The sequence below is a fragment of the Sabethes cyaneus genome, chromosome 3 (genome assembly GCF_943734655.1).
Source record: "Sabethes cyaneus chromosome 3, idSabCyanKW18_F2, whole genome shotgun sequence".
In the NCBI taxonomy this organism is placed as follows: domain Eukaryota; kingdom Metazoa; phylum Arthropoda; class Insecta; order Diptera; family Culicidae; genus Sabethes; species Sabethes cyaneus.
The window spans coordinates 251,846,931-251,868,933 of record NC_071355.1 but is presented as its reverse complement, the minus strand read 5'-3'; the positions used below and the strand labels follow the sequence as shown (position 1 = coordinate 251,868,933).

Genomic DNA, 22,003 nt, shown 5'->3' with positions numbered 1-22,003 from the left:
CTGTGAGTTTTTTCCGACAGTGGTTGTTTTTAAAAACAATTGGGAATGTTCTCGGGCGCATTTAGTAATGACTTGTTACAAGCCGGGGCTTTGGATGCACGAAATTAGAATTTTACAGATACAGATAGCTTTATCAAAACGAGCACTCGTCGGTCAGCTTCCTTTAGCGTCTATGATTCATGCCCGTACAGGGCCACCACCGGGAGGATCAGTGTTCTGTAGCGCACAAGTTTTGTGTGAATTTGAAAATTACGGGACTTTAGCTGGCTACGTAGAAAGCCCGATTCGCGGCTGCAATTTGTCGTTTCATTTCGCGACTTACATCGTAGTCACATGTCAAGAGTGTACCAAGATACATAAATTCCTTCACTACTTCAATCTAAATCGTACGCCGCCTTAAAGTCCACAAACAGATGATCTGTCTGTAAGTTGTACTCCCGGAACTTGTCTAGCAACTGACACAGGGTAAACATCTGGTCCGTCGTGAGCGACTCTCACAAAAACCAGATTGGTACTCACTAAGTAGTCACTCGAATTAATGTCCTTTTTTGAAAATTGGGTATGAAATGGGGAGAGTTACCTGGAGGGAGCGTCAAATATAACTCTAGCTTTGGCTAGATCGAGTCAGTAGAAACGTTGCACTGGCCCCGTAATTGCCCTGTACTCTAATAGCCGGCTGCGAAGTCTGTCGATAAAGAAGGGTCAAGTCTTAGAAAGACGTTCGAGCCCTTTGCTTTTGCTCTCAAGCCCCTACCTAGCGCCTCCTTGAAGATCTAAGTCAATGATGACGATCGATGTCCGTACCTGGAAATGCTTCATGCACATACTGGAGCAGTTAAGCTGGGAGGTGCAAAGCTGAGCGTCTGTTCCTCAGACAAGGTGCGACTCAAACAGTGTCTGTCTCGGAGCGAACGGCTGAATATGAAACGCTGTATCCCGCAAGCTACACGTAAGACGGCAGACCCAACAGCTGGATGCAGGTATCGCGACCCCGGTAAGGTTGTATACCGAAACCCTCATTTATCACGACAACCGAAAATGGAAGTACGAAACGGATCAATTGGCATTATAAAATCACCACATAATTTAAGAGCATGAAAGCTTCCAATAGATAAAACTTTTAGCCGATACTGGTGTTCTTTATTAACTGGGAAGCATTATGAACTCGAAGATGGTATTCCAAATATTCCAAATAAGGGCATATACAGTTACGCTGTCGGCTCTATCTTCATTGGTTTTTGATTCATGTTTACGATAAGATTGGTCTTTCATGAAAAAAATGATATTGACAAAATTTGGTTCGATTTGCTCGGTTTTTATAAAAAAAATGTATATCATTAGTTTTAGGTCCTAGTGGGACCGATAACGAATTTTCTGTAGTATCCAAACTGAGGCAAAATACTTCCAACTGTCCACTATAGATAGTATTGTAAAATATTGTAATTTGATGCCCCATTTGCGATGTTCCCTAGAAAAACGTTCATATGTTTACAATAAGCTGTAATCGCAACTTTTACTTGAAAACGCTTCTATTTTGTTAACGCAATCAATCAATGTCAACGTAGCAAATGTCACAAAAAAAAGAAGTGACTCACACGCGATTATTCGGCCTGTCGAGTTGCTAAATAATCGCATATCAGTCTCAGCCCTTTTATCGCTTGCACCTTTTCGGTTCGATCAACAAAAAGAGACAGACTAAAAATAAATTTATGATAACACCGCGAAAGCAGCAGTCATTAACTCAAAATTTGGTGACTTGGTCCGGTCTGACTTAACACCGACCATACTAGAACTAGGATATGATAACTTCGATTTGGACTATCTTACGAACAAGACAGAACACTAGAGTATGACTATTATCATTATGCTGAGATATTAAGGGGACATAAACGACCAAAAATTTTGAGAAAATCACATTTTTTTTATTTTGATTCTGCAATCTGTTCCGCTTATTTTGATACCAAATTTGTAATGATCCGGCCACGGCCATGCGCATCATTGAAAAATTGAAAATAACTCCAACTCGGTCGTACTGGAAATTGTCGCTTTGTGATTGGTTGGAATAATTTCCAATTATTATCGAACAAGTCTGGGTACAATTCAGCATGCACCGAGAAAGTTGATGGAAAGTTCCATTTAATTCTACTATAACAAAGTCATACGAGAATTAAATGGAATCCTACCCATTCTCGTTGATTGCTAATTGCCTTGAAAACGGCAACACGAGCGGTGAGTCGGTGACGCAGTCGTGCACGTCTGCAGTTCCCGGTCGGTCGTATTCATCGGCTGCTGAGGAAAGAAAAGTATGCTGAGCGTGTGTTGGAGCTGGAGCACTCGTTTCGCTGCCGTGAAGGAATATCCGGCTGCTGAAGTTCTGGAATTGGCAGGAAATATGCTGTTCGCGACAACGAAACGATCTGAATTATTGTCACTTGCAGCTGGCCATCCGCAACAACGAAGAGTGGAACAAATTGCTGTCCGGTGTCACCACTGCTCAGAGAAGTGTTTTTCCGAACATCCAAGCTGTTTTGTTGCTGCCCAATAAGACGGAAAGGAAGGCTTAAGTTTCCAACATATTACGACGACAAAATGTTCTTTTAAGGACGAAACATAATGTTCATGAAGATTTGAGGAATTTTCGCTCACTGATTTTAATTCTATTTAATTCGATTGATTCTAATTGTTCGCTTCTTATCAAATAATTTTAACCGATCACCTCTCGAGCTTCTGTTTGCTTGTTGCTGCTGGTTGAGTTGGCCGTCTCGGAAGGTACCAAAGCAGCCAACAAATATACCAGCTCCAAGTAAATTTGTTCGGTGAAGCGTCAAAATGGATAAAACCATGGGTTTAATAAAATGAAATAGTTTTAGTAACATCTTGTGCATCTTCATATAAGAATTTGTTCGTTCTTCAAAGAACGGTTTTCGGTAATTGATGAAACCTAGGAAACTTGGAACTTAGGGCTTTTCACTCGGTTTTTTTAGCAACACAAATTTATCCATCACCAATGCTACAGTAATAATACGTAGCGTAATTTTTCTTTGGCAGCGAAAGGCGAACGACTCACTGGTAACTTTGCTCTTTTGTTCAGACTGAAATTGAAATGCTCTATTTTATTTAACGTAGATGATAGAATGAAGGACCATGAAAAATAGGTGTGGCCGATTCTTGTCGCTTGCTGTGGTACATAACATGAGGTAAGCCGGCGAACAGCATTATTCAAACGCTAGCTGAGCTACTGCCAACATCTTATTGGCATCTTATTGTCTGGACGCGACAAAGGAAGAAGCACCAAGGGCAAACGAGTCACGCTCGACTCGTGAACGTCTGCAGTTCCCGGTCGGTCGTGTTCATCGGCTACTGAGGAAAGTATGCTGAGCGTGTGTTGGAGCTGGAGCACTCGTTTCGCTTCCGTGATAGAATATCTGGCTGCTGAAGTTTTGGAATTGCGATAACAAAACGACCAGAATCATTCCACGTCACTTGCAGCTGGCCACTTGGAGTGGTATTTCGTCGTGACTCAGGATCATACAAATGAAAAATGCTTGGATCTAGTGTCACAGTCAGACACAAGGAAACTATATCAAAAAAAAGAGCAACTTGTGAAAAGGGTCTATGTGCCTATAAGGGATTCTCTTCGTGTCTCCCCCGCTCCCCCGGTGACGTATGTGTGCGAAAGATGGAATGCTTGGACTGGTAGGGACAAAACTAGATCTGAGACTAATTAATACATGGGTGTATTATAGTTTAAATGCGTAAAGCACTCGAGTACTAATCGAGAAATTGTGGGTTGGAGCCACACTGCCACAAACTAAACCCAATATATTTTTAGCCGAGGATCGAAACTTGCCCAGTATTCAGTCTAACATGTTTCGCACCAAACGCTCCTCTGCTTTAATCAAAATAGAATTTACGTTTGACCGCGAAAAAGTCAGTATCAGTAAAACGAAAAACACTGAAGGTTGTTTTTAGATTGTTTTTGGCTAGGGGCTTCTAATGAATTCGTCTGCTGGCTTCAGACATATTTGACGAACCGCAGCCTATCAGTAAAGCGTGGTTCTACCGAGTTGTGTAGTTTCTGTAACCAGTCCGGTGTTCCACAGGGAAGTAATTTGGGACCACTGCTTTTCATTATTTACTTCAATGATGTTTGTTGCTGTATGATCTGCAGAGGACTGCAAGCAATTACAAGAATTTATTAATCGATTTCCGGACTGGTGTTGTACGAACAAACCTTACTATAAGCGTGAACAAATGTTCAGTGATCACCTTCACTAGAAGTGCGCTTAGCTAAAGACCTCCGTGATCCCGAGATTTTTTTCGACCAGAATTTCACCGTACTGTGTATGGAATGCATGAACCAGTCCAAGAAATGTGCCGAATATTTAACAGGGTTTGTCATTCGTTCGATTTGCACCACTCATCAGACTATTTCAAGCATAAGTTGACATACTAGGTTAAGTTTGTGTAATTAATATTTCTGTAATTGTATTTGTATATGAAAATGTTGCGTCTAGAATATGTTTGCAATTGTACTTGACCATGACAATCTATGTAATTTATATTTGTGAGGCTGTACTCAAAAAATCAAAAGATTATGGGTTTTTATCCCGATTTGAGAATGATGTCAAAGTTGTCAACACAAATCAGCTTTTCCCATACACTTCAAGAAGACTCTGTCCGTTGAAGTTGAATAACGAAAATAAAATAAATAATCAACATGTTCTGTAAAAAAGAATGACTTGTAGAGCGCCTGAAGCTTTATATTTCGATAGTCGTCTTAGTTTGAAAAGGTTTTATCATACAAAAAATAATGCTTTACAACCGTACATTGAATGCGGCGTTACCATTAGTTTTCAAGAACAAGGGGACGCGTGGTTATTTTTCGGCTTATGCCTGGACGAACGAAAAAGACTTGCTCTGACAATTGTTACGATTTGTATGTCCATGGTTCTCTGGAGACGGACAATTGTCAGCCATCCGAAGCACGTCAAGATATAGTTAGTTCCGATAACATGACATTTTTTAATTACCACGATAGCACGAGTAACTGATAACTGATGATTGGCACGATCCTGGTAATTGCCGATGTTAAAACGCTTATTCAAACGGCACAATAGTTTACAAACGTGTATTCAAACAATTAATGTGTGTACAAGAAATAGAGCAAAAAAAAAATGTTTCTCTAAATGTCACAACTGACTACGGCACGTCAAACCAAATTTATTCGCCACGAAACTCAAGCTCTTCGGCGCGCAACGCCAGCTTACGAATATTCTGCAGACAGCCAGCGGAAGCCTCTTGTAGCTCACGATCCTTAGAGCCAACAGTTTCCAGCAGAAATGGAACCACGCCGCTCTAGTAATGAAAAATGGCAAAAGAAACCCCAGTTCCATTATTTTGTAACTTAACCAACGACATCCAAGTACCTGATGCATCGTGATGCAGTTTTGAGGATCTTCCGAGAGCTTCTGCAGAGCCATTGCCGTTGTCCGGTGTACCCGAGGGTTGTTGCTTACCATGTAGCCCACGATGGGTGTCACTGTTCGCAGCTTGCCCAGCTCTTGGGTGTTCGCGGCGTACGGCGCACAGCTAGCAATGGCGGCTGCCAGATTTTCACGCAGTAAATCATCGGTGGTGTACACCAGGTGAGCTAACATCGGAATGACTTTATGATCAGACAGAACCGATAAGTTCTCGCGATCCTTGGCGATGGTTGCAATAGCGGCACAGACGGCCGAAAGAACGAAATTATCACGAGAGCTGAGCAAACCAACCACTAGCTCTAGTGCACCAACAAAACTGCGAACAAGTTCGCCGGAATCCTGCAACATAAAAATCAAAGCAGTTGAGCTTCTGAGTAGGTTAGCATCCTGCACTAACCTTAGCATTTTCGATGCACGGACATAGCGCCCAAGCAGCGTGAGCCTGTACTTTTGGGTTGGAATTTTTCAAAAGGGACCAAATCAATCGAATTGCGTCCAACTCTTCCATTATAGTCATACTTTCCGGATCGAACGCACATTCCTTCAAAGTTTTTGCTATATTTTCTAACAATGCAGCATGTGTCATGTTAAGCAGATTAACGAGCATCGGAATTCCTCCACAGGTGCGTAGAGTTTCGCGGTTATTTTGATATTTGACACATTCAGATATACAACCAACTGCATTCGTTAGAACATCTTCGCTTTCATCGTTTAACAATTGAACAAGAACCTGAACGGTTTTCAGTTGGTCCAGTTTTTTAACGTTGGCTTCACTGGCGGCGCATTTCCACAGAGCACCAGTAGCAGCTGCCAGCAGAGGTTTATTGTCTCTAACTGTCTTATCCTTTGCTATACCTACCAACGGTTCCAATCCGCCAGATTCCCGCACCATGTCGCTGGCGGTCTGCAAAGTAGGGCAAGAAACCTTTCATTCCACACACCATCAACTCGGATAGCTTACCTTATCACTGGCACACTTGAAAATAGCCGAACTGCACTGCCGTTTCAGATCTAAATTATCCGACGTCAGATGAGACACAATATCGTAGATCATTCCTTCGGTGGTGATCGCCAGCTGATAGTTGGCCTGCGAGGCGCACTGCTGTATGGTACCCATAGTCGGAACCACGATGTCGATGTGGACACTCTTGAGCAGTCGGCCCATCAGCGGCACGATACCGCCCTTGCACATCAGTTCCTTATTGTGGCGCGACTCGGACAGGGACCAGAGCGCCCGAGCTCCGGCCCGGGCCATGTCGAGCATTTCGCGTTCGTCCTCGCCGAGCTGGTCACGCTGCGAGCGGAGCACGCTGAAACGAGCGGAAAAAGGGTGTTGAGTTTTAGATGAAAGAAATCTTGTCAAATATAGTTCATTCTTTTCATGAATTCAAGGTATTTTTAAAATGAATCAATATACTAGTAGACTGGATAATTATTGTGTCACACGAAGTTATCGGAATGCGATCCGCAAAATCACCCAGAAAATTGTTTGCAGTTTTGCAATCTTGTACGACCACAAAAATGGCTAATAGCATAAAAACAAATTTGGAAGCTACATTCAATAACACGTGTTTGTTTATCTAATAAAGAACACGACAACGGCGCCAATTGATATTAAATGTGATGGCTGCCGGTTTCCGCTCGTGTTCCGACATCGTAATAGCCCCTGTAAACACGTGTACTTGGAACAAACACAAACAAAAAACAGAACCATTCGATTCCGTCAATTCGTTCTTAAGTCACATCGTGACTATACTAACTTATTTTTTTTAATATAGTGATAGGTAGATAATGTTTTAACAATTTTGTTACCGGTACTTTCTTGAAACGAGAGCTCAAACGGGAATATTGAATAATTCCCGAATGAATGCCTTGCAAAATCATATTCATGAGAGGGAAATAAGTATGGTTTTGAGAAAAATAAGTAAATATGAGTAAATCCTTACTGACATGAGGTCTTCAAATATAGAAATTTCGTTTTGTGTAATTCTCATTTTTTAACCATTTTCAACCAATCAAGTAGAAAAGTTTCACTATTTGAGAGCCTCGTGTCACTAGTGGCCTCGTTTCTGCGAGAATTACTCATATACGAGTTTCTTTGTTTAGCGTATTAGAAAAATGCTGAGAAAGGTAAAACTTTTCATTTAAATTCTATTGTTTATTTAGTATTCTAAAAGATGCTCGTTTTGTCTGCGATCTGCAGGCTTCATGTGTTTGAAATAGGCACAGGCGAAGTCTGCAAGTCTGTAAATTGAATGTGAATTTGGAAATTAATCTGGCACGATTATTCTATTTTTTATATTTTTTAAAACTCTGGTAGTTCCAGAAATATATTTCTAGAGAGCTGTTTTTCAAATCGAAATGCAGATCTTTAAGGACATTGTAGACACGCTTCGTTTGTGGTTTGTAATTGTAATTCATCCGACTAATAGTCTACATGAATGTAAATGACTAGGAAAGCCCGTTCGAGTTGATCAGAAAAAACGATTGTGGAGTCATTCTCGAATAGGCACAAAGCCCAGTATCGTTTAACTAGCATTTCGTATTATAAAAGCTCACAATAGTAGTCAAAAATAATTAAGGATAAAGCATCGCACATACAAATTTACAAAATAAAACGTAATGGTCAATTTACAATTAACAAAAAAGAACATATTACTAACTAATAGATGAGTTAAGTAACTTAAACAGCTTTTGTTTGAACACCGATGACGACTCGTTGAACTCGAACAGGTGGAAGAACTCATTGAGGGTTGCACACATCGATTGAATAGGAGAATTCTTCGTGAAACCTGAACGGTTGATGGGCATATGCAGAAAACCGTGCTACGTTGACGAAGGTTTCTGGGCAATACCCTTGCCTGTAATTGTTCTAGTAATGCGGGACTATCTACTTCTGACGTGAGAATTTTAGCTGCCATAACAGCCTTGTACACCTTCCTTCTCTTTTCGAGGGTTGTCAATCCCAGCAACTGACAGCGAGCTTCATATGGTGGAAGATTCTGTGGGTTATTCCACCGTAAATGCCTAAGGGCGTACCAAACAAACTTGCGTTGGATAGCCTCTATCCGATTGGTCCAGTTTGCACGATAAGGTGACCAAACAACTGCAGAATTTCCCAGGTGAGATCGGACATGTGCACAGTATAATGAGCGAAGACAGTGTGGGTCGTCGAACTCCTTGGAAATTTTGAACATGAATCCCAGTTGTCCATTTGCTTTATCGATGATTGCTGAGAGATGGTTCCGAAAAGTTAACCTTGTGTCAATCAAAACTCCAAGATCTTTGATACAGTCCACACGTTTAAGTATCTGATCATTAATACGATAGTCAAATTCGAAAACTTCACGGCTTTGTTTACGGTGGAATAAAATTACGAGACATTTATTAATGCTGAGCGTCATTCTATTTTCTTGGCACCAATTGGTAAAGGTTTTCAACAAAGACTGTAGAACATAGCAGTCGGCCAAGCTTTTCATAGCGACGTATATTTTTAGGTCGTCAGCATATACCAGTTTACATTTATCGTCAAGTAGAGCTGTCACATCATTAAAAAACAGTGAAAATAACAACGGGCCAAGGTTACTACCTTGGGGAACTCCAGTTTCATTAACGAAAAAATCAGACAGCGATGATCCGATTTTAACTTGTAGCTTCCTATTTTTCAAGTATGACTCCAACCAGCGACAAAGACGTTGAGAAAACCCAAGTTTAGCAAACTTCTTCAGAGCAATATCATGATCAATCCGATCGAATGCTGCCTTAAGATCTGTGTAAACGGCATCAACTTGGTAACCTGAGCCAATTGTGTTGATACAAAATGTAGTAAAATCTAGCAAATTTGTATCAACTGATCGTCCTGGTACGAAACCATGCCGGTCAGGTGAAATATAATTCTTACAGGAGAAAAGAATTACTTCACTCACGACAATTTCCATTAGCTTGGAGCCTGCACACAGTGATGTGATGCCCCTATAGTCACTAACAGTTCGTTTATCGCCTTTTTTAAAAACCGGGAACTTGACCGACTTTTTCCATTCCGCTGGAAACTTTGCCTGATCCATTGATAACTTGAAGATCTTCAGAAGTGGCGTTAGTAGTAGTCGAATGCAGCGTTTTAAAACAATAGCAGGTATCCCATCAGGTCCTGGCGTATACGATGGTCTAAGCCTGCGTGCTGCTCTAAGCAACATATCCTCAGATACAGTGAAACAGTCGATATCCATCAGATCAGATGAAATGGTGTCGAGAAAGCTCTTAGAAGGATTGTCAGGATAAGCAACTCCGAAAACGGAGGCAAAATGCTGCGCAAACAATTGACACTTTGCAGCATTAGTTGAGGCAGTTGAAGTACCGAGTGAAACGGTCGAAGGCAAGCCATCCTCCTTATATTTTGATTTAACAAACGACCAGAATACTTTTGGATTGCGCCGCAATTATTCCTGTGTTCTCCTGACATAGACAGCATATCTTTGGCGATTGTACGTACGGAAAGCGTTGCATACAGTAGAGAATTGTGCCTTCAAGTAAGGACACCGTGACCGCGAATACCGTCGAAGCGCTGAAGTACGTTTGGTTTCCAAATTTCTTAGTTTGGCATTTGACCATGGCGGTTTTGGCAGCGGTTTGTAGCGGGGCGGCGACAGGCGACTAACAAGTTGTTCAGAATCAAGCCAAATCGACAGACTGATTCATCAACGTCAGTGCATTCAACAACAGAAGACCAATCAAACGTTGCTAGGCTTTGTGAAAATGCGGAAAAGTCGATTTTCTTGTAGTTGAGTAATGCGGGATCGTGAGTGTCTTTAAACCCTAGATGTGCAGAACTTTCAACGCAAAAATTTAGAGCTGGATGGTGGTTATCCAATGACACCAGTGGGTCGACAGCAGCGGAAACAGAACACGATATGCCGTCACTAACGAAAACCAGATCCAATTGACGCTGGTTATAATTCTGGATCATACTACATTGGTTCAGACTATTTCTTGCGACTCCATCCAATAATAGTTCGATTACTGAGGATTCCTTTCGAACCCCTGAACGAATGGCCATGGGATCAGCAAAAACTTTTCCCTCGGGTAGGCACAACCAAGTTAAACTAGGCTGATTATAATCGCCCGCGACAACTAACATGTCGTCAATTCTGGCAATTTCGCGAACTTTTTCGATACAGTTTATGTGATTTGCCATAAGTGAACTATCACTGCGTTTCTCGCAGGGCAAATAAAAAGTTCCGACGAAAATTTTGCAGTTTTTCATTTTGACCACTACAAATACTTGTTCAAGATTACTTGTCATTCCTTCAGCGCACAGATATGAATCGAACGATTTTCGAACAGCAATTAAAACACCTCCTCTCACCTTTCGCACACTATTTTCTTGATTACGGTCTACCCTGTAAACGTTATATTTATTACCAAACAGTTGAACAGAATTGACCCTCTCGTCCAGCCATGTTTCAACTAGCAATATAATGTCGTGTTCAGCTTCTATGCAGGCGAGATAGAAATCGTCGATTTTAGATTTTAACCCGCGAACGTTTTGAAAATAGAAGCGAATAGGAGACGGTTGTTCATCAGCTAACGTTGCATGATCCTTGACCGAGCCATCGCTGCCACTCGCAGCTCCGCAGTTAACATTAATTGGATTGGAAGCCCATTGATCCATACATACCACAGGTTGTTGAGGATTATCAACCGCAGCGGTAGTATGCGTTTCGACATTAGCAGTGCAGGAAACTGGATGCAACACACCATCCAATTCCCGTTGTGTTGTAAAAGCATTCAATTCATTCCTACCAAACGGGGTGTTTTCCGAAACCCCGTTCCACTATCTTTCCGGAAAGTACTACGCTCAATGCCAATGAATTCACGGAAATAAACTCCATCTGGCCACGTATCCGCAGTTAAAGCTGAATCACGGAACTTTGGATCCACTCCGATTTTAAAAGTAACAAATCGTAATTCACTAAGGTTAGCGTCCTTCTTTACGAGCTTTATCACCTCGATAGTGGTATCCGTGGACAGACATTCAGTGGCCAAAGAACGAATATCATCTTCAGTGACGTTTGGATCGAATCTACCGAGGTATATCCAACACTTTTTAGCTGGTGGAGCCACAGTAACAGTAGCGGGCAGCATATCAGCGGAGAGCTTTTTTTTACCGCATACTAAGGCTGGAATGTCAGGTAAAGCCCTAGCAGTAGTAGGGGTATCATCATGATCACGTCGACGTTTAAAGGTGTTCCGTTTCTGAGCCACCCATGCCGGAGTTGAAGAAAGAGTAACGGCAGACTTTTCGCAAAAGCTTTCAATTGCCTTGCTGTTTTTTTCCAAATCCCACTTGACTGCTTCCAAAGCCTTTCGATGAGTTTCATTCAGCGTAGAAACCGTGGTAGCCAGCGATGAAATCATTTCACGAAAACTGGTACTATTCATCAGCGCAACACAGCTATCACAAAACCAAAATATATTGTTGTGTTCACTTATCAAATTCATATTTGGTCGAGTTAGGCTAGTGCATGAACGATGAATGATGCCGTCAAAAAATCCTTGGCAGCGAATAAAATCCAACGTTGTGACCGGCTCTTTACACTGCGAGCAGTTAGATTCCATTGTTGCTTCCATTCCGATTACTTTGCAGATAAACAAAAACAGCAATAAAAGGAGCAGCAGCAGCAACAGCAGCAGGCACAACCAATGTCACGTAGCACGAAACGTAAAAACAAAACACAGTTTATACAGTATGTTTTCACGTATATTGCAGTAACTTCAGTATCACAAGACAAAATACGGTTCAAATTTTTTTTTTAGAAAACAATTTCAAATTAAATAAGACATAAATGTACGAATAACGGTTAAAAATGGTTAAAAACGGTTATTAAAATGGTTCATATTGCATTCGTTATTTATTTATTAAATTGGCTCTCTACCCTGCAAATATAGAATAGGAACAAGAATAAGATAACCAGGAGCCTCACCATGGGTAGGTGAGATCGAACGAGATTTGAAGATTGGAGGTTTGGAACGAGATCCAGGAAACTAGAGAGCGGCAGTCCACACTCTAGATAGGGGATGGTCCCTATTTTGCTTGCTGTGCTCCTGGTCATCTTGTTTCTATCAAATTTGAAGCAAACACCACCTTCGCAGGGTAGTTGCCTTCCCACCGTATTTGTCTAGCTTTAACCACCGTTATGGAAGGTATCAGGTTCGCCGCAGAACAGTGCGAAAACACGGTACATCCTGCGCCTACATAAACCACCGAAGTGGCCTTTTAACCTAGTGTCCTTCGGGCATACAAAAAACAACCACCGAAGAACGACTCGTTTCATAAAACCTCCGAGCGCTCAAAACCCGATCAGATTATTGTAACAAAAATATAATTATGGAATTGTGGGTAATATTCCGCTTTCGGATTTTTAGATCGACAAACTTCGCAGCCAGCGACTAGAGTACGTGACAATTGCAGAAAGTGCTACGAACCCATTAACTGTAAAAGCCTCTTTTAGCAAATACGACGAATGATTTGTTAGAGCAGTGCTGACATCAGGCCCAACCAGGAGGCCAATATTATTGCCATCGTTTGTAATAAATTTATTTACATTTGATTGCGAAATCCTCCTCGAGCATTGTCCACGTTTTTTGCCCATTGAAAACAATCGGTCAGAAGAGTTCAGCGTGGAATACGGGGGCTTGGCCTGTTCGAATACAAGCTTGTGAAGCTTCCGCTGATAATGCGACGCAGACTATCACGGCTGTTGTCATTATCTGCCATAACCAGTGAACCAAGGCAGACAAATTCATCAACTCACTGCCGTCGCTGTTGCGTACGTGTAAAGCTTATCTTTGTCGGTCCGCTAATGCACTTTTGATCGATTTATGCATGCAAAAAATTAAATAATCATTATTTTTAAATTGCAAAACTTGCTTATAATACATACTTTTCCTTAGAATGATGTAGTCCGTCATCATAAAAGAGGCCTGTAGGAAGTTGCCTTTATTGTAAAAAACTTAATCGGAGAATAGGAGTTTTTCAAAACATTTTTCTTTTGTTGATTATTTCGAAAATCGTTTAAATGTATTAAACAATTTGAGAAAATTTTAGCTGTTTGTAGCGAGCGTACCGTAAGCTATAATACAGCCAATGAAACTTCATTTGCGTTTTTCTCGATACCATATTTTAAAAGTTTGGTAGTTTTACCTCCTTCGTCACGAAAACAACATCGTTGGCTTTCTACCACTCCATCACCGGTTTTGCGTCATGACTCGATCCCAGATCCGGCCAAAACAGAGTATCATCTCCGTGGAACGGGAGGAAGTGCAGCAGTCGCTTGTGTAGACATTCTTCTCTATATATTTGGCCGTTGATGGTGCTGGCCGTTATGTACGGCTTGCTGAATTTGTCGCACCCACAAATCGCCTGCCACACGAAGTACTTCTTCTCAGGGGTTCCGCAAGGTTCCATACTGGGCCCGGTGTTGTGGAACGTCATGTATGACGAGGTGTTGAAGCTAAAGTTCCCGGTAGGGGTTGTGATTGTCGGTTTTGCGGACGATATCACCTTGGAAGTCTACGGTGAATCTATCAGAGAGGTTGAGTTGACGGCTGCCCACTCTATAAGCATTGTTGAAGATTGGATGCGATCCAGGAAAGTGGACCTAGCGCATCATAAAACGGAGGTTGTCGTGGTGAACAACCGCAAGTCGGTGCAGCAAGCAAATATCAGCGTCGGGGACTGCACTATTTCGTCAACGCGGTCCTTAAAACTCCTGGGAGTCATGGTCGACGACATGCTCAAGTTCGGGAGCCACGTCGACTATGCCTGCAAGAAGGCTTCCACAGCTATTTCGGCATTGTCTCGTATGATGTCTAATAGCTCTGCGGTATATGGCAGCAAGCGAAGGCTTTTAGCCAACGTGGTCCAGTCGATACTCAGGTATGGCGGGCCGGTGTGGTCATCGGCGTTAGGTACCAAAAGCTATCTAGCTAAGCTGGAAAGCACCTATCGTCTCATGTGCTTAAGAGTGGCGAGTGCGTATCGCACAGTTTCACATGACGCAATCTGCGTCTTAGCGGGTATGATGCCTATTGGTATCATCATCAGCGCGGACGTAGAGTGCTTCAACCAACGTGGAACTAGAGGCATACGGAGTACCACAAGATCGGCCTCGATGATCACATGGCAGCGGGCATGGTCTGATTCCACAAAAGGCCGGTGGACACATAGACTTATTCCGGAACTATCCGGATGGGTCAACAGGCGCCATGGCGAAGTCAGCTTCCACCTGACACAGATTCTGTCAGGGCATGGTTGTTTTAGACAGTATCTGCATAAGTTTGGGCATGCGGAGTCCCCCGAGTGTCCCGAATGCGCGGACGTTGAGGAAACTGCAGAACATGCTTTCTTTATATGCCCTCGTTTCGCGGGCGTGAGAAGCAACATGATGGCAGTTAGCGGACAGGACACTACTCCGGATAACTTAGTCCAAAGGATGTGTTCTAGCTCGGACGTCTGGGGTGCGGTCAATGCGGCTGCTACCCAGATCGTACTTGAGCTACAAAACCGCTGGAAAGCCGATCAACGGCGAATAAACAGCCTAACTACCATAGTCCAGTAGTTATCTAAGAGTGTGTTTTAAGCGCAATAGCCCCTCCCTGAAGTAATACCGATAAGGTGGTTCCAGGGGGGATCGAGGCTGGAGACTCGAGTAGGGTTTTAGTGGGTCTGGATCCTCACGCCCCAGTAGGGGGGTCGGGATACCAAACCCCACTCCCTGAGTTGTCTTCTCAGGTGTCTGATAGCAGATTTCCCTACTCGTTAAAAAAACGAAGTACTTCTTGGCAAATTTGTCAACCTACTTCTCCATTACGATGCATTTCAGTAGCACCAACCACTAGCGGTACAACTTCCTGGCCCGGGATTTGGTCACCGTATTGTTTGTCGGTCGAAGACCTGAAGTCCGGCCCGCTTCATTGTCTGCTGGACGAACCAGATGGAAAAATTGACCTTGTTGACCAAGTCCTGAACCGAAAGGTTCGGATTGTGCTTCAAGTAAGCCCTCACCTTCCTAGCCTTCACAGGGTCAGCTCGCCGCTAAGTCTGCTGAGTCTCCTTGAACGATTTTACCACACGAAACATGATCGATTTCCAACTGTTTCGCGATCCACCTGTGGGAATGGCCTGGATTTTCCACGACCACGCCCATAATTTTTTCTCGAAGCACTTCTTGCTTGAAAGCCATCTAGCCACTTGACAAATTGTGACGATATTTTGCACATGTAAACATTACACTCTAAACTAGTTTTACCCAATTTTTCATTAATTTTCACCCATGCAATAAAAAATCAAGTACAAAGAAAAGAGTTGAATTTTTTGCAAGTTTATAGATACTTTCTAGCTACGCAGTGCTAGTGCATATGTAATACAGTATGATTCCAATTATATCAGCCCCAATTATATCTATACCTGATTATATCTGCTCCCGATTATATCAGCTTTTTTTTCGATTATATCAGCCCCAAAAATAATTTTTTTGTTTGTTCCTTTTAAGTTATTTAATGATTCCTTTGAAGTCATATGAACAAACAAATGAGTGTTTCAGGCGTTTTAACCCTTTATGGGTGCGAAATTTTTCGCATATGGTGTCTTTGGCAATATTTCTTGGTATAAAAAAAACCCTCTCCATTTGGCAGGAACCGTTATGTGATTAATTCCCTTGAAAGTGCAATACCAAATTTTAATTTCTCACATAGTCAAGATACAGGTTTGATGAGTATAGCAATAAATGTAATAAATGTCAATACAAACAATTTTGACAAAGCTATCACTCCATATGAATTAGCTATGAAGCGTTATTTGTGGACAAACCCTTAAAAACAGTTTTTTGTCCCTGACTTATTCTGGTCAATACGTATTCGTATTGTTCTAAAAAGTTATTTGTCTTACTAAAATCCACGTTTTAATGGAACATCATTATACGTTATTTTCTAAATTTGCCTAGATATTGAGCTTTTTCAGTGAAAAATAGTACTTCTTTGAGCTCAAATATTTCTCACGGTGGTAATTGGTGGCAGATCAAATAACTCACACATAAAAGTACAACAAAAAACCAGTAAAAAAAAAGTATCAGTTGTCTGTATCTGATTGTATCCTCAAAAGTTACAGTTTAAATAACAGCTTTTTAAGTGATTTTTACATTAAAATATTTCGACAACCATAAGAGATAGATAGTTACTATATTCAACAAAGTTACTTATTTTAGAATGTTCTACAATTTTTGTAGAGCCATCGTATTTTTGGTACACATTTAAAACTATTTTTTAATTACCCATAAAAACATAAAACAAAGCAAAGCCGTGGGATTTAACGTCCTTTCTAAGACTTGACCCTTCTTTATCGACCGACTTCGCAGCTTTATGCCACTTTATGCCATAAAAATTCACGAATTTGATGCATGATGTAGAAGAATTTTTTTAAATTTTTAATGTGGTTTTAACCAGTTGGTCATTCACCAGAGAAGTAGAATAGAATAGAATAGAATAGAATAGAATAGAACTCCTCGACGAATGCCATATTACCAAAATGTCAGTGATTTTTTCAACAGTTTTATTCGTTGGTGTCCCCTTAAGAGCTTAGCATCGTAAGTTGAAATATAACCACGCTTCCCCTTTTATATTGAAATAGATGGAACCGCCTTGTTCTGTACGGATGCAAATACGTATGATAAGGTCTCGAAAAACTAAACAAGTATATTTTGAAATAGAGTGATCTAAACAATCTACTGGTTAAAAAGGTTTCGTTTTTACATAACTACAAACTTGTAACATGTAGTTTTAGCCTAATTGAAGCATTGATTGTATTCGCATTAATGTCAAATCTAATCAGTAAAGCAAAAAAATTAATAAAAGAGTTCTTGTGTATGCTCAGTTTTTCTTAGATTTTTTTTATCAATTTTCTTAGAATTTCTTTAGATGTGGATCCTATTACTGAATTTAAAAAACTGAATTTGACAAAAAAGTTTGTGTGCGCTCATTGTGTGGATTTCAGGGCAGCGTACGATATGGTCGAGCGCGAACAGCTATGGCGAATAATGCACGAATATGGGTTTACGGACAAGCTGATGCGGCTGATCAAAGCTGCGAGTGATGTGTTACGTGCGTGTTTTGGGGTTATTCTCGAGTCCTTTCAAATCACGCAGAGGGTTGCAGCAGTTGATGGACTGTACAGGAGGTTGTTCATCTTCAGCAAGAGTGGCCAACTCCTAGTCTTCGCAGACGACTTCGATATCATTACTAGAAACCTTGGGACGGCAGAGGCAATCTACGCTAGACTAAAAACGGAGGCTTGGGGGATTAGGTTACAAATCAATGCGTCGAAAACCAAATATATGGTAGGAAGAGGCTCCAGAGAAAGCAACGTTTGCCTCCCACGGACAGTAACTATTGAGAGCAATGAACTGGAAGTGGTTAATGAGTTCGTATATTTGGGTCACATTCAAGTTGGAAGTCGAGCCTACTTTTCTCTTCACAAGACGCCGCACAAAGCTGACGATGTACAAAAGCCAATCAGACCGGTAGTCCTCTACGGACTTAAGACAAAAACTTGCTTACGGAAGACATACGTGCACTTGCTGTATTTGAACGAAAGGTATTGCGGACTATTTTTGGTGTATTACAAACGGAAAGTGCCATGAATCGGATAGGGTTGCATAGTCCGTAGCTTGTGCTTCGTCCTTAAGGATTTCTACAGAAAATTCTTTGTCCTAACGATTCATTCAGGGGGAGTAAACGAATTCAGTTGACTCAGCCTTGCGGGTCAGTAATTGTCTTCCAAAATCTCTCAGAGCATCAGAAATCCGAGGGCGAAAAGCCACATCTTTTAATAAACATACAACGGTCTATTGTAGAAATCAGCAACAACAGCTAGAAAACTGCCGATTAAATTTAGGTCATCTGAACTGTAGCAATCGAAATTTCATACGTATCGTAACAAGTCAATAGACACAGTGAGTCACGTGCTCCATCCTGCACGCACCAGTGCTTATCGTACATTCTTTAGCCGTAAACATGCAAATAAATTTCAAGAATAGTTTTTCGGCTTTACAGTCTATAATTGGCAGCAAAACGAACGTTTCACTTTTCGCAGTGCACATAATTGATAGCAAAACGTTGTTTTCGCTGCTAATTGTATACTGAAAAGCCAAAAAACTAACCCCGAAATTACATATTACAGTCAACAAGCATATATTATCAGACAAACAAGTAATAATTCAGAGAGTTAATTCACGAAATTCTACAATTTTTCGGACCATTTGTGCGATAGCTTTAAAAAATGCCATTATAAAACGTGAACATAAAATTTAACAAACGTGATAACGATACTAAATGTTGTACAATAATTTTTAATAAAATCACTCACTTGATATTGACATCGAGCAGGTCGACCAGCCGCGGTACGCCGCCGCACCGCCGGACCAGCTTGCGGGCGAGCCGTACCTTGGCGACGTTGCCGAGCGTCTCCGCCGCCATGATCTTCAGGTCCCGTCCCGGCTCCGACAGTATCTGCACCAACAGCGGAATACCTCCTAGGTCAACTATCGAACGGCGGATGTCCAAGTTGGACGAGATCTCCGACAACACCGTCAGTGCCCCCAGTCGACACTTGAGATCGTTGCTCTCGAGCAGATTGACGAGCACTTCCAGCCCGCCGCAGTCCTGAATCGCCCTTTGGTTCATCTGCGTCGTAAGGTCGTGATCCTTTAGGCAGCACAGTGCTACGATGGTCGCTGTCTGGTTGCCGGCCTTCATGTATTTGACCAACTTTTGGATGTGCCAGTACTCGGACGGTACATCGTTGGTGTTGCTCGATTCCTTCCAGCGTTCTTCCTCGTCGGACGACGAAATCGGATCGGAGGATTCCGATTCCTCACTATCCTGTCTGGTGATAAGTTTATCCTTCGCCAGAGCACCTCCGACTGGGTGACCCTTCGAAATCGAAGTCCTGGCTTTACCACGACCGGATTTACTCCCACCACGCGTGGCGGTACGACGTGCAGTTGACATTGTGTTCGTTAGGGAAAACAAACCGGAAACTTACGGAATTAATCTGAATCAACCAGCACAGCACAGGAATTTCTAGTGTCACAAGAATGCTGAAAAGAAAATATTTTGCAAATTTTGTTTGATCAATGCACCGATTTGGGTTGCTATGATCCGCATTGCAACGGTTGCAACCACCAGTTGATTGATTGCTTTTGGCGGGAATTTCGCTTCACACACAGCGAATGCCCTTATCGAACGTTGCGCATGCGTCAAAAGCAGTGGTGCCGGATTTTCTTTATCGTCTCCTAACTCGTTATGTTTCTTTTAACGGTCTGGGAACCTAGAGCACTGGAGAGCAACATGAGCATGGAGAGCATGAGAGAAGTTCATCTGCTGAGCCGTGATACAAACCTTTTCGGTCGATGCTGTTGGCTTTCCACCAGATGTCACTTGCTGTTGTATTTATGTTACTTTGCAAGGAGTTGAAGTTGAAGTTTTGGTAGCACAACCCGTTTTACGAATGCGGATCACGGGCACTTCGCATCGCGATGAAACGAATGATTGATGGCCGCGCACACACAGGTCGCGCGCGCTAGCGAGAAGTCAATGCTTCCCACGAGTGTGGCAGTGTAAGATGCTGTTGATGCTACCGGTGCTAAACAATAAATGTCTCTTGACAGAAGTCTTCACAAATGGTGATTTTTTTTTCGGTACTGAGTAACGATTTCTGCTGCCTATAATAATACAGGCCGGAGGCTATTTCGTTTTTGGTCACGTCGGTTTGTGGTTTGAGGAATTTCTGAGGTACTGAAAATTCAGTACGCAGTACGAATAGTCAATTGATGTGTGAATCATCTCCATGGGGTTCTTTTTCAATATACGTTAATGGGATAAGATATCTTAATAAAAGTCCACACCAGGTTTTTGTTTGAACATTTCCAAAATAAAACAAAAAACAATTTTGAAACTGCCGATTTTTCTGAACATTTAACTTTTTCAAGTGAAATTTATGTGTAAGATCAGATGTAATTTATTCAATTTAACTTATCAATTTTAATTGTTAGTTGGTATCCAGTATACGCGATAACCTGAAAGATCCTTTGAGGGCTTTGGTTAATACATAGTATATTTTAGAATGCCAAGAATAATTTCTGGTAATTCAAAAACCAAATGCGTATCTGTTAAATTACTGCATTAATAGTATTCATTCTCAATCTACGGGTTCGATTGGGACGCTTATGATCCCATTCATTCGACAAAATAAACATCAAAATGATACAAAAATGAAACCACATTAACAAAACTGGCTGAAATATTACACAGAAATAACATGTGACAAAAAATGCTGCAATGTTTAACCGAATATGACATACGAATGGTACAAAAATAATCAATATGTCACAAAAATGTAGAATGATTCAAAAACATATAAGGCTGATATAAAAATGACGCGACATGAAACAAGAACAAACATAAAATAACACAATAATGCAAAAGAAATAAATAAACAAAAGAAAGAGTTCTTCCAATTTTTCCAATCACCAAGCGTGAATTCTAATTACACAATGCTTCATTATTTCTAATTTTTCAATAGCGCACGCTTAAGAATCAGTAGTGTTTTTCATTTGAGTCACCCCGTAGAGGTTTTCTCGATCGATTAGTGCAAATATATTGAAAATCGATCAGAAAACCGTCAAGTTATTAGCTTTCAAAACCTGACAACTCGTCAAGAGATGCCTTTCGAAGAGACGTAATCCGACGTCAAATGCATTTCATGAAGCGATTGAAATTTCTGGTGGAGATGACCGAATTGAAATATTATCTTACCGTCAACTATACGTTTTAGTATTGGATAGGATTCAAGACGAAATGACTATTCGATTCTCTATGTCTAGAATCCAAATTAAAAAGCAACTTAGTCGTATGAATTGTAATGTGTGTGTAATATTCATTACTATTGTATGTAGTCTGTTTATGCTTGACGAATGAATAAAATGAACCAACTAAAAAACGAATGATTGAATGTGTTGAATTATCAATTTCGGCACCACCCTAACCTGTTGAAATCACTCTAACGTAGCAAGAATCAAGCTACAATAGAACAGCAGCCAGACGGCTTGTCTGCTCTAGCGAACCTGGCTTTGATATAGGCATATAGGCAAATTGGAAATAACTGAAGAATTATTATTAAGTTTAGTTTTCGAATGCATAGATCTCAAAAAGTTATATGCTCAGAACGATAAATGGTATCACTGGAACATAATTTTTTTTGTGACTTAGGTGAATATATGAATCACTGTGTGTTTGCAAGTCTAGGCAGTAGAAAGATACTACTGGAGCTTGAGTATTGTTTTTGCCTTTGATGGAGCGCTAAATTTAGCTCTACCAGAACTGACGCTCGCAGAGTCTGTGGGAACAAATTAGGAATAGAAAATATTGAGAACAAGTCGTAGATTGAGAATAAACTACAAACACGG

At 41.2% G+C, this 22,003-nt stretch overlaps 1 protein-coding gene across 1 annotated transcript; it reads right to left on the bottom strand.

Annotated features, from left to right (window-relative positions):
• Positions 1-5,223: 5,223 nt before the first annotated feature.
• On the bottom strand, positions 5,224-19,547 carry LOC128741085 (armadillo repeat-containing protein gudu). Its single transcript, XM_053836661.1, has 5 exons — positions 18,904-19,547; positions 6,448-6,796; positions 5,884-6,390; positions 5,430-5,825; positions 5,224-5,358 (listed from the first exon to the last, which is right to left on the bottom strand). The coding sequence occupies exons 1-5, from the start codon at positions 19,545-19,547 to the stop codon at positions 5,224-5,226; spliced, it is 2,031 nt and encodes a 676-aa protein (XP_053692636.1).
• Between the last annotated feature and the right edge of the window lie 2,456 nt (positions 19,548-22,003).